This window comes from Staurois parvus, unplaced genomic scaffold, assembly GCF_062004578.1.
Source record: "Staurois parvus isolate SC_StPar_1 unplaced genomic scaffold, SC_StPar_1.0 ptg000781l, whole genome shotgun sequence".
Classification (NCBI taxonomy): domain Eukaryota; kingdom Metazoa; phylum Chordata; class Amphibia; order Anura; family Ranidae; genus Staurois; species Staurois parvus.
The window spans coordinates 37,859-52,564 of NW_028318577.1; the positions used below are offsets into that span (position 1 = coordinate 37,859).

The following is a 14,706-nucleotide window of genomic DNA, read 5'->3' on the forward strand; positions in this document are numbered from 1 at the left end:
CTATCAGCCAGCAAAAAGTGCCAGACTGTGTGCACCAGTTTTAGTGAATCCACCCCATTGTCTTGCAAAAAGGATTTTATTTTTTTAATGCAATCCATAGACTTTTGCTTCTAATTTCATCAGTGTTAGTTTAGAAAAATAGATAAAAAAATGTTTATTGTTAAAAAAAAATTATTCTATCATTTATATTTATTTAAATTACCCTAAATTCATAATTCTGTTAGAAAGCATAACAAAGCTATTTACAAATGAAATAACTTTTTTTTTCAATTTTACACTTTTTTTTAATGCAACACTAAACAAATTGATAAGCATAATGAATAAAAATGGAAAAAAAAAAGAATAAATATTAACGATTAAAAAAATATATAATATATAATAAAAAAGAAATCAGCAGGAGAATAATACTTAAAGAGGGAAGGGGAAGACAAAGGAAATTAGGGCAGTTTAGGGAAAACAAACGGTTAATAGAACGTTACTAGAGGGTTAATAGGAACAAAAAAAAAGAAAAAAAAGTATTTGTCAGGTTGCTTTAATTGACATTAAATGCAGAGGGAAACTCAGCCCTTTGATCTGCAGATAAATGACACAAAAAAACATACAAAAGTAACATTTGTAACTATCTCACATCTGAACAATGTTTCTAAACAAGCATTTTTATGTAGAGAATAATAATATTAAAATATTATATGTAAATAATTATATATAATAACTGTTGTTAGTAGTATTGATATAGTAATAATAATAATAATAATAATAACAATAACAATCAAGATAACAACAATTGATGTAAAGGGGCTTTCTGATGAGGACAATAATCTAAGGGGACAATATATGGGGGCAATTTATGTAAGGGGGCACTCTGATGAGGACAATAATCTAAGGCAGGGGTGGGCAACTGTAGCCCTCTGGCTGTTGTAGAACTACAAGTCCCATGAGGCATTGCAAAACTGACAGTTACAAGCATGACTCCCAAAGGCAGAGGCATGATGGGACTTATAGTTCACCAACAGCTGGAGGCTGGTTGCCCACCCCTGATCTAAGGGGGCAGTGTGTGGGGGCAGTCTATGTAAGGGGGACACTCTGATGAGTGCAATAATCTAAGGGGACAATATATGGGGGCAATTTATGTAAGGGGGCACTCTTATGAGGGCAATAATCTAAGGGGACAATATATGGGGGCAATTTATGTAAAGGGGCTTTCTGATGAGGGCAATAATCTAAGGGGACAATATAAGGGGGCAATTTATGTAAAGGGGCTTTCTGATGAGGGCAATAATCTAAGGGGACAATATAAGGGGGCAGTCTATGTAAGGGGGCACTTTGATGAGGGCAATAATCTAAGGCAGGGGTGGGCAACTGTGGCCCTCCAGCTGTTGTAGAACTACAAGTCCCATGAGGCATTGCAAAACTGACAGTTACAAGCATGACTCCCAAAGGCAGAGGCATGATGGGACTTGTAGTTCACCAACAGCTGGAGGGCCACAGTTGCCCACCCCTGATCTAAGGACGCAATGTGTGGGCACAATTTATTTAAGGGGGCACTCTGATGAAGACAATAATCTAAGGGGACAATATATGGGGGCAATTTATGTAAGGGGGCACTCTGATGAGGACAATAATCTAAGGCAGGGGTGGGCAACTGTGGCCCTCCAGCTGTTGTAGAGCTACAAGTCCCATGAGGCATTGCAAAACTGACAGTTATAAGCATGGCTCCCAAAGGCAGAGCATGATGGGACTTGTAGTTCACCAACAGCTGCAGGGCCACAATTGCCCACCCCTGATCTAAGGGGACAATGTGTGGGGGCAATTTTTGTAAGGGGGCAATCTGATGAGGACAATTGATGTGAGGGGGAGGGGTGTTGAAATGATGCCCCTGACTTTTTTTTACTGCACCCCCAGATCAGATAGGCTATATCCGGCCCTGTCTAGCATAAGGAATTTATAGCCATAGCCAAGCTGTGATTGGTTCTCTTTAATGTCTGGCGCCTTGTATCAAATCTCTCCTTTAATTATAATTATACAGTATGTATATTTTCTCTACTTATCTGGAACCCACAACCTTTTCTTATAGAAGATATCCAAAAGACGACCATCTCTGCCCACCTACCTGCACGTCTCAAAGCCGAAGCCCCAAGCTTTCTGTATGTTGGCCCTGTTGGCGAGCTGCAACCCCAGAAGCTCACATGCAGTCTCCGCCATCGTGTAATTAAACTTCTTCTCTACTAGAAGTACTCCAGCTATTCGGCATCTTAAGGGTAGTAGGTCTGCGAAGTACAAACAAGGGTGAGAAGGGACAATTATTTATAAAAGCTCCAACCAAGCAGCCAAACACATAGTAAAAATTCATCGATATAAAATGCTTTGCTTGTTCAGCCACTTTTGGAGGTTCACACATCCTCCCCATACTGTATAGGTAGAAGTGTGACACCTTTTTCAATACTATGGTACAGGGGCGGACTGACAAATCATGGGGCTCCCGGGCAATAGGGGATCATGGGGCCCCTTTATCCTTGCCCAAACTCAAAAAAGCCTATGAAAAAGGTACCAGGGGCATCTCATGGGGCCCCCTACTGACCCCGGGCCCTCGGGCAGTGCCCGAGTTTCCAAATGGTCAGTCTGCCCCTGCTACAGTAACAGTGCCACCTCTTCATCCCCAGCCTATGCTCTTCTATGCTCTCTGCTCCTGTAGACAGAGCTAAGCATTGGAGCCCTTACAAGCTGAAAGCCAGATGGAGGGGTAGGAAAGGGTGTAAAAAGGGCAGGGAATCCACTTCTGGCTAACACTGCTGATCCACCCTCTCCCAGTCTGAGCGATGCTGCACAGGTGACCACAGGAAACTGATAGAAACACAAGTTCATTGAACTTATGCAGGCCGTACGTGTGTCGAATTCTGAACAAATGTTCTTTAGAGAATCGGAAACTTTGTGCGTTTTGTAACCCGATGGCGCCACCATTGATTTTAAAATTCAACCCACCAAGCCTTCAGTTTCACTTCATGTTGTTACAGAAAAGAATTTTCTTTTCTTTCCTGGTCACCGCTCATTTCTTTTTTCAATTACATTTCTTCCATCATTGATTAGAAATTTGTTCGTTCTTCAAAAAAGTTCCAACATGCCTGATCACTCAGATTCAATGGTCGTTTGAAAATTGCCCATTTCTGTGGCCCACTAATGGTGTAGAATTCATACGAATATCCTTAGAAAAGATTTTTGAAAGAAAAGTCTCCCTGAAATCGACCCGTGTATGGCCGGCTTTACATTAGCTTTTTTTCACAAATACATATAATGATTTTGCTTTGTATTTCTTTTATATTTCTCTAGAGTCCAGTATGATGCGGGCTATACAGGGGTCGAATTCTGAACTAAATTTCTTTGGAAAATAAGAAATTTCATAAGTTTTGTAATTTGATGGTTCCACCATTGATTTCGAAATTTGACCAACCAAATCTTTAATTTCACATGTTGCCATAGAAAAGAATTTTTGTAGCCAAGAATTTTCTTTTCTTTCCAGGTCACAGCTCATGCTCATTTCTTTTTTCAATTACATTTCCTGCCCGATTCTTCTATCATTGATTCGAAATTCGTTTGTTTTTCAAAAAATTTCCAACATGCCCGATCACTCAAATTCAATGGTTACATAGAAATCGGCTGTTTCTGTGACCCACTAATGGTGCGAAATTCGAACGAAAAGTCTTAGAAAAGATTTTTGAAATAAAATTCTTTCAGAATTCGAGTATATGGCTGGCTTTAACAGTAGCTTTTTTTTCAAAAATACATATAATGATTTCACTTTGTATATATTTTATACTTGTCTGGAGCCCAGTATTAGTTACTAGGTATAGTTGATCCATCTGCACCACATGTTGAATAATCCAAAATTGAAGAAAAAAAAGATATGTGGAACTTTCAAGGTGCTACAATTCCCTCGGGATCACACACTCAAACAAACCAATATATTAAAAAAAAAAAAAAAAAAAAAAATTCAATACAAATAGTATAAAAAAGAGATCTTTCCTCCTCCCATAAACGCAATTGATAAAATCATAACCATTCAGTGAGATAGACCTCAATCCACCTTTTTTATTTAAAGAAATGATATAGGATGACTGTAATCTTGATAGACATGTAGAGATTTTAGGAAGTTGGTAAATACCAATGCGTTTCGCTTGATGGGCTTCTTCAGGGAATTAACTATGGGGAAAGCACGACAAATACAGAGGATATCATGAAAAATGTATACTTAAATACATCATTATATGTACACATACTCAATTACATTACCAGAGCCAACTCTTGTAATACAAACAAAACTCACGACTTGTGTTGGTATCAAAAAATTACCTATAACCATTAATATGCTAATAGATAGATAGATAGATAGATAGATAGATAGATAGATAGATAGATAGATAGATAATAGATAATAGATAGATAGATAGATAGATAGATAGATAGATAGATAGATAGATAGATAGGATAGATAGGATAGATAGGATAGATAGGATAGATAGGATAGATAGGATAGATAGATAGGATAGATAGATAGATAGATAGATAGATAGATAATAGATAGATAGATAGATAGATAGATAGATAGATAATAGATAGATAGATAGATAGATAGATAGATAGATAGATAGATAGAGAGATAATAGATAATAGATAGATAGATAGAGAGATAATAGATAATAGATAGATGATAGATAAAAAGTTTTGGGCATAAAATTAGCTAATCTTACATAATTTTGGGGTGCTGAAAACGAAAATGACCCTAAAAAATGTTGATTGGCTCTAGTTTCCATGATATATTCACCCATCTAATGACGTAAGCCATTCAAAATTATGATGCAACTTCAGCTGCATATTGCGCAATGGATACTGGTGACCAATAGAAAATTGCATGTATACTGAGATGATGCAATATTAGCCTTTAATTGCATCACTTCACTGCATAAAAGCTGCAGTATCTGTAGCTGATTGTAGTTGGACAGCGTCTTTACATTTCGTTTTATGCTTATATAGGCTACTCAGTAATGCCTCGAACTTGTGTGAATAAAGCAGATAATTTCTGCTATATCTGCGGTGAAATAACTTTTATCTCACAAAAAAGGAGGATAACAGGAATGATTAAGAAAGCCTACAACTTGTATTTTGGCTGCAAGATAGGAGACCAGGACAAGAGCTGGGCACCACATATATGCTGCAATTCTTGTGGGACGGCACTGGAGCAATGGTTGAATGGAAAAAAGGCATCTATGCCTTTCGCTGTGCCAATGATTTGGAGAGAGCCAACAGATCATGTTAGTAATTGTTACTTTTGTATGGTGCCTCCAATTGTAAAAGGGCTAAATAAGAAGAAAAAGTTATCTGTGCACTATCAAAATATTCCATCGGCAATACGTCCAGTTCCTCATGGAGAGGGGCTACCAATTCCTAAAGCACCAGAATCCTTCGTGGTTGAGTCAAGTGAGGAAGAACCTGAAGCATGTAGTCATCAACCGTCAACCTCACATGACCCAGACTTTCTTCCATCCACACCCACTGAACCACACCTCATTACACAAGTGGAATTGAGCGATCTTATCAGAGACCTGGATCTTCCGAAGAACAAGGCAGAGCTTTTGGAGTCAAGACTACAACAGTGGAATCTCCTAGCAAGTGATGTTCGTACGCTTCCATCAAGACATTGCAGCTATGGAAAGAAGATATCAAGGTAAATTGAGCCCATCAATGCTTGCTGACTATTGCTGGACAGTTGTAAGAGATAGCCCTTTCCTCGAATACAAGAGAAAAGCCAAGAGAAGCAAAACCGACAAACTGAAGACAAAACTAGTGAGAATCCTAAGTATTAAAATGATTCAACTTAGCTTATGGCTATAATTTTTCTTGGTAATCCTATGCAATATATTCTGCCATTTAGGCTTTGTTATGTAGTCAATATCACTTGCTTTATATTTGTGGAAAGACATCTATCTATATAATTATTGTACATTATGTAGTCATTACGCCTATAGTAGAAAACTTTCCGTTTACAGAAAAACTAGAGCCAATTGACAAATTTCATTGTTATATTTGAACTCAGAATGTGAAATTCATTAAGAAATGGATCCTTTTGTTTCCAAAACTGGCAAAAAATAAAAATTTGTTGAACAGTGTAATAGATAGATAGATAGATAGATAGATAGATAGATAGATAGATAGATAGATAGATAGATAGATAGATGGAGAGATAGATAGATGGAGAGATAGATAGATGGATGGATGGATAGATAGATAGATAGATAGATAGATAGATAGATAGATAGATAGATAGATAGATAGATAGATAGATAGATAGATAGATAATATAAGATGGATAGATAAATTATTATATATTATTAAAAGTCATGAGTTTTGTTTGTATTTTAACAGTTGGATCTGGTAATGTAACTGAGTTTGTGTATATAATATGATGATGTATATATTTTTCATGATTTATTCTGTATTTGTAGTGCTTTCCCCTATAGCTGAATCCCTGAAGAAGCCCACCCAGCGAAACGCGTTGGAATCTACCACCTTCCTAAAACCCAACGCGTTTCGCTGGATGGGCTTCTTCAGGGAAATAACTATTGGGGAAAGCACTGTAAAAACAGAGGAGATCATTGAACAAATATATATATAAACACATCATTATATGTACACATACTCAATTACATTACCAACTCTTGTAATGCAAATAAAACTCACGACTTTGTTTGTATCAAAAAATTACCTATAACCATTAATATGCTAATATATATATATAAAATTAAAAGTTAAGGAGTTTTATTTGTATTTTACGAGTTGGATCTGGTAATGTAACTGAGGATGTGTACATAATATGATGTATATATTTCTCATGATCTCCTCTGCTTTCCCCTATAGCTGAATCCCTGAAGAAGCCCATCCGGTGAAACGCGTTGGAATTTACCACCTTCCTAAAATCTCTACATGTCTTTCAAGATTACAGACATTCTATATCATTTCTTTACATAAGGAAGGTGGGTTGAGGTCTATCGCAATGAAAGGTTATGATTTTATTAATTGCTTTTATGGGAAGATGAAGGATCTCTGTTTTTATACAATTTGTAATAAAATTTGATTTCTTTTATATTGGTTTGTTTGAGTGTGTTATCCTGAGGGAGTTTTAGCACTTTGAAAGTCCCACATATCTTTTCTTCTTCAGATTTGAAGTCCAGTATTAATTAATGCTGGGAGGAGGAGTGGAGTGAGCAGAGCTGCTGAGTCACTGCTGGGAGGGGGAGCAGGGGAGGGCTATACAGCTTAGTCACTTCTGGGAGAGAGAGCAGGGGAGGGCTTTATGACTGAATCACTGCTGGGAGGGGGAGCAGGGGAGGGCTATACGGCTGAGTCACTTCTGGGAGAGAGAGCAGGGGAGGGCTTTATGACTGAATCACTGCTGGGAGGGGGAGCAGGGGAGGGCTATACGGCTGAGTCACTGCTGGGAGGGGGAGCAGAGGAGGGCTATACGGCTGAGTCACTGCTGGGAGGGGGAGCAGAGGAGGGCTATACGGCTGAGTCACTGCTGGGAGGGGGAGCAGAGGAGGGCTATATGGCTGAGTCACTGCTGGGAGGGGGAGCAGGGGAGGGCTATACGGCTGAGTCACTGCTGAAAAGGGAGCAGGGGAGAGCTATATGACCAAGTCACTGCTGGGAGGGGGAGCTGGGGAGGTCTATATGACTGAGTCACTGCTGGGAGGGGGATCAGAGGAGGGCTATACGGCTGAGCCACTGCTGGAAGAGGGAGCAGGGGAGGGCTATGCGGCTGAGTAACTGCTAGGAGGGGGAGCAGGGGAGGGCTATGCGGCTGAGTCATTCCTGGACGGGGCAGCAGGGGAGGGCTATACAGATTATTTACTGCTGGGAGGGGCAGCAGGGGAGGGCTATACAGTTGATTTACTGCTGGGAGGGGTAGCAGGGGAGGGCTATACAACTGAGTCACTCCTTGAAGAGGGAGCAGGGAAGGGGGGGGGCTATATGGCTGAGTCACTGCTGGGAGGGGAGACGGTGAGCTGAGTTGTTGAGTCATTGCTGGAAGGGAGAACAGTGTAAACTAAGCTGGGAGTCAATGGTGGGAGGGTGGAGCAGGGTGAGCTTAGCTGCTAAGTCACTACGGGGAAGTGGCTGTTGAGCTGTAAAGTCACTACTGGGAGGGTGGAGCAGGGGGAGCTTAGCTGCTAAGTCACTGCTGGGAGGGGGAGCAGGGAGGGTTAAACTGTTGAGCCACTACTGGGAAGGATGAGCTGAGATGCTAAATCAGCCGGAAGGGGAAGCAAGGAGTCTTGGTTGCTGTGATTTCATTGCAAGATGGCTTCACAGGAGAAGAGCAAAGGGTTGCTCATGAAGACAACGCTGGACTCCATGAACTAGTAAGTATACATTTTGTATTTGTATACAGGGACAAACGTTAGGTATTTTACATTTCATTTACAATAGATAGGGTGAAGTTCCTCTCTGATAATAATGAATATTTGAATGCCCCGGTCACAGGCTTACTATAAACTCCAAACATTCTGCAGATTAAAATTAAAGAAGAATTCCAGGTATGGCATTTTATACATTGCTTGGATCAATGCAACCATACATCTGTATACTATACCTGTGGGATCCCTAAAAGAAGCTGGAAATCATTGTAGCAATCACAGCTACTCCAATGATCTCTACTTGCATCTGGGTTCCTGTGCGGAGCAGTTGTCCTGCTGCATTGTGAACACAGAAGGTTGGCCACTCACCATGGGCATCATCCAGAGAATTCTTTGCATTTTCTCAATGAATGCAAAGCATTTTCTGATTGGATGAGGTGGAGATCATGATCTCACTACTCCACCCCATCCAATCAGAGAATGCTTTGCATTCATTGAGAAAATACAAAGCATTCTCTGAATGATGCCTGCGGTGAGCAGCTATCCTTCTATGTTCACAATGCAGCAGGGGAACCAAAAGTGGAGATCACTGGAGTAGCTGTGCCTGTACACTGATTTGCAGCTTCCAGAGGGATCCCACAGGCATGGTATATATACATAGTTACTTTGCTCCAAGTTGGTCCAATGCAACTATTTAAAAAAGGCCATATCTGGAATTCTTAAGAATTTAAGGTGCAGAATATAGGAAAAGAGGAGATTTTTGGTATCCTTGGTCTGAAGTTGTAGGTGAAGGTTTCAAAATACCGATAAACATTTTCAGGACCAGGGACAGCTTTAAAAATACAAAGACCCAAGATTGTACTGCACGGCATGCTATTGGCAGGCAGCCATCTGACCCAGCATGCTTTTCTTATAGGGTCAGGCGATGGAGGGAGTAACTACCTTCAGCAGGAAATACACCAAAGACAGGCAGGCTCCTGCAGGTCACTAAGGGTCGAAAAAAATGTTTATTCTGACAAAAACTGCACAGTTGTTGATGGGCCTGGAATTGTCAGAGGCAGCAAAGGCTTCAGCTTTAGGCAGGAAAATGTCAGGCAGTTATTGGATGTGCAGGAACAGATGTCCCTCATCCTTCCACTTATATAAACTCTTCATATATTTATACATAAAAGGTGTTAAATGACTAATCACAAAGCCTAGCAGTAACAGGAAAAGCACAGTAAATATGTGGTGGATATATAAAGAAAATGTGCTTGTAGTCCTAACCCCGACATTGAAAAATTCAAATCTTCAAATGTTCTTTCATAGTAACTTCAAAAAGTTCTCATAGCAGATCTTCTAGAGCAGGGGTCTCCAAACTGTGGCCTGAGGGCGGGATGTGGACCTTTTGCCGGCCCAAGGGGCACTATTTCTCTCAATGACATGAGGCACTATTCCTTCCACTGATACCAATGATTGGGCACTATTACTTCCACTGATGCCAATGATTGGGCACTATTCCTTCCACTGATGCCAATGATTGGGCACTATTCCTTCCACTGATGCCAACAATGGGCTACTATTTCTTCCACTGTTACCAATGATAGGACACTATTCCTTCCACTGATGCCAACAATGGGCCACTATTTCTTCCACTGATACCAAAGATGGGGCAATATTCCACCCAATAATACCAATGATGGGGCACTATTCCACCCAATAATACCAATGATGGGGCACTATTCCACCCAATAATACCAATGATGGGGCACTATTCCTTCCACTGATGCCAACTATGGGCTACTATTTTTTCCACTGTTACCAATGATGGGGTACTATTCCTTCCAATAATACCAATGATGGGGCACTATTCCTCCCAATAATACCAATGATGGGGCACTATTCCTTCCACTGATCCCAACAATGGGCCACTATTTCTTCCACTGATACCAGAGATGGGACACTACTCTTCCTCCTGCTGACCACCAATCCTGAGGCCATGTTCATTTTCACTGATGCTGGGCTCAGGACATTTTCTACGCCTACTGCCCACAATCCGGCCGTCTGAAAGACTTAAAGACAGTAAATTGGCCCTTTGTTTAAAAAGTTTGAAGACCCCTGTTCTAGAGTATTGAATCGTGATGTCAGTGGTGGGACAAGGTTATCCAGCAACCTGGGCAAAGATGGAAAACTGCGCTGCCCCCCCTCTCCACCAACCCCATTCATGATGTGCCAGCTTAGGGGATCCTATATCCAGCAGTCACTCGCTTGTCAAAATCACTGCCACTGTCACTACTCCTATCAGCCTTAGGTAGCAGTAGGAAGGCGCCCCCATCCCTACAGGAAACCATTGTTCCCAGGGCAGCCGCTCCTCCCACCCACCTCTTGTCCTGGCCCTGCATGATGTGTGCTAATATGAAATTTCAAGTTATGTGACTTTGAATTATTAAACCTTTTCATTATATGAACTGTTAAAGCAACCATTTTTATAAAAATGATTGCTGAGAAATAGATCATTTCCTATATACTATACAAGATTATATTTCAGTCTACTCAAACATAGAACATTAAACCCCGTAAAAGCAACCTAACCCTTCAACATGACCAACCACTGGAAATTACCATAATACAATTTTATTATACTCTATAAATAGAACACTACACCCCCAACATGGCCGACCACTGGACACCACCATAATACAATTCTATTACACTCTATACATAGAACACGACACCCCCAACATGGCCGACCACTGGACAGGATAATTATACAATTCTATTACACTCTATACATAGAACACTACACCCCCAACATGACCCACCACTGGACACCACCATAATACAATTCTATTACACTCTATACATAGAACACTACACCCCCAACATGACCCACCACTGGACACCACCATAATACAATTCTATTACACTCTATACATAGAACACTACACCCCCAACATGGCCGACCACTGGACACCCTCATAATACAATTCTATTACACTCTATACATAGAACACTACACCCCCAACATGACCCACCACTGGACACCCTCATAATACAATTCTATTACACTCTATACATAGAACACTACACCCCCAACATGACCCACCACTGGACACCATCATAATACAATTCTATTACACTCTATACATAGAACACTACACCCCCAACATGACCCACCACTGGACACCCTCATAATACAATTCTATTACACTCTATACATAGAACACTACACCCCCAACATGGCCCACCACTGGACACCATCATAATACAATTCTATTACACTCTATACATAGAACACTACACCCCCAACATGACCCACCACTGGACACCATCATAATACAATTCTATTACACTCTATACATAGAACACTACACCCCCAACATGACCCACCACTGGACACCCTCATAATACAATTCTATTACACTCTATACATAGAACACGACACCCCCAACATGACCCACCACTGGACACCCTCATAATACAATTCTATTACACTCTATACATAGAACACTACACCCCCAACATGGCCCACCACTGGACACCATCATAATACAATTCTATTACACTCTATACATAGAACACTACACCCCCAACATGACCCACCACTGGACACCATCATAATACAATTCTATTACACTCTATACATAGAACACTACACCCCCAACATGACCCACCACTGGACACCCTCATAATACAATTCTATTACACTCTATACATAGAACACGACACCCCCAACGTGACCCACCACTGGACACCCTCATAATACAATTCTATTACACTCTATACATAGAACACTTCCCCCCCAACATGGTCGGCCACTGGACACCCTCCTAAAACAATTCTATTACACTCTATACATAGAACTCTACACCCCCAACATGACCCACCACTGGACACCATCATAATACAATTCTATTACACTCTATACATAGAACTCTACACCCCCAAGATGACCCACCACTGGACACCATCATAATACAATTCTCTTACACTCTATACATAGAACACTACACCCCCCAACATGACCCACCACTGGACATAATCATAATACAATTCTATTACACTCTATACATAGAACACTACACCCCCAACATGACCCACCACTTGACACCATCATAATACAATTCTATTACACTCTATACATAGAACTCTACACCCCCAAGATGACCCACCACTGGACACCATCATAATACAATTCTATTACACTCTATACATAGAACACTACACCCCCAACGTGACCCACCACTGGACACCCTCATAATACAATTCTATTACACTCTATACATAGAACACTACACCCCCAACATGACCCACCACTGGACATAATCATAATACAATTCTATTACACTCTATACATAGAACTCTACACCCCCAAGATGACCCACCACTGGACACCATCATAATACAATTCTCTTACACTCTATACATAGAACACTACACCCCCCAACATGACCCACCACTGGACACCATCATAATACAATTCTATTACACTATATACATAGAACACTACACCCCCAACATGACCCACCACTGGACGCCATCATAATACAATTCTATTACACTCTATACATAGAACACGACACCCCCAACATGACCCACTACTGGACATAATCATAATACAATTCTATTACACTCTATACATAGAACACTACACCCCCCAACATGACCCACCACTGGACACCATCATAATACAATTCTATTACACTATATACATAGAACACTACACCCCCAACATGACCCACCACTGGACACCATCATAATACAATTCTATTACACTCTATACATAGAACACTACACCTCCAACATGGCCGACCACTGGACACCATCATAATACAATTCTATTACACTCTATACATAGAACACTACACCCCCAACATGGCCGACCACTGGACACCATCATAATACAATTGTATTACACTCTATACATAGAACACTACACCCCCAACATGACCCACCACTGGACACCATCATAATACAATTGTATTACACTATATACATAGAACACTACACCTCCAACATGACCCACTACTGGACATAATCATAATACTATTGTATTACGCTATATACATAGAACACTGCATCTCCAGTATGACCAATCTTCGTATGTCATTAACAGTTTTTCTAACAAAATTTCTAACAAATAATTTTTTTTTTCACAGTTTCTGATAGTCAGGTCAAAGACTCCATTGGGCACCAAACTCCTGGTGAAGCAAAAGTAGCAGTTGCTGTTTTTCTATAAACCACACTTGGAGAGCTAAACATCCATTTAATTTCTATTCCCCAATCTTCTGTTGACAATTTAATTTTTAGCAAAGATATCCATGACATCTTCTTACATAACCTGTGAAGTTCCGAATTCCAGTAGTCGGTGCTATTTTTTTATTAACATTATTTTTCCATCGTCAAGGTTTGTTAGTATAAAGCCCTTTTTCTTTGGCTGTATGTAGAACGTAGGGTCACTCTCCATTTCCAATATACACGTAAAAAAATAAAAAATAAAAAATGAAACGACATGTTACATACCTTTTATATCTATAGAACTGAAGGTTAGGTGTATCCTTAGGAAGAGCGACAAGAGCACGAACGTAAAACCAAGGTGAGAATCCATGTTTGGTTTGTAGTTTTCAGTTGGCTGATCCTGTAATCCTTTCTGGTGGGCGGATGAAGTATGTGAGAATGTCTGTCATTCCACACTTCAACAATGAAACCTGGGAAGAGGGGCATCGATTCATAAAGTCTCTGTGTTCCTCATACTTACAGGACAACAATGGGTGGAAACCAATGACGTAAAAATCCCATGTACTGTTTGGTGGGTGGCTTTCTGGAAAACGGAGATAATAATGAAAGAGCAAAAATAAAGAAGAGGAAACTGAATAAGCTGAAAACAGGAGAACCTTTAAACTGGAGCTGGAGCTGCTTCCTTTACTGAAAGCATACAATGAGATCCGAAAGAGTATAGGTAGAAAAACCACATATATAAGGAGCATGGAGAACCATCATTAGGAGGAAATCTTGACAAGTTAACAGTTAAATAATTCTGTAAAGAAGGATAATAAATCTTCAGCAGTAGCTTCATCATTTCTCTTTCCTTCTGCTCTTCTGGACTAAGGGTGGATTCATCAACATCAACCAGCAGCTTATCAAAGTACTGAATATCATCTGGTTTAAGGAAAGGAAGATTTCCTGATGGTTGATCGCTGACATTTTTCATTGTCTTGTCTAGGTATAATCTTACAATAAGGATACCATGGGCACACAAAGGACATCCCATATGGAAGGGTTCTCTATACTCAATTGGCACTAACTCATGTAGAGTTCACCT

At 40.3% G+C, this 14,706-nt stretch overlaps 1 protein-coding gene across 1 annotated transcript in view; it reads right to left on the reverse strand.

Annotated features, from left to right (window-relative positions):
• LYVE1 (lymphatic vessel endothelial hyaluronan receptor 1) overlaps nucleotides 1–14,144 on the reverse strand; it is a 38,143-nt gene extending 23,999 nt beyond the window's left edge. Inside the window, exons 1-2 of the mRNA XM_089654613.1 lie at nucleotides 13,908–14,144; nucleotides 2,111–2,267 (exon numbers count right to left, since the gene is read on the reverse strand). Of these exons, the coding sequence (XP_089510739.1) occupies nucleotides 2,111–2,267; nucleotides 13,908–13,992 (242 nt within the window). The 5' untranslated portion in view covers nucleotides 13,993–14,144. The remainder of the gene's footprint in view (nucleotides 1–2,110; nucleotides 2,268–13,907) is intronic.
• Between the last annotated feature and the right edge of the window lie 562 nt (nucleotides 14,145–14,706).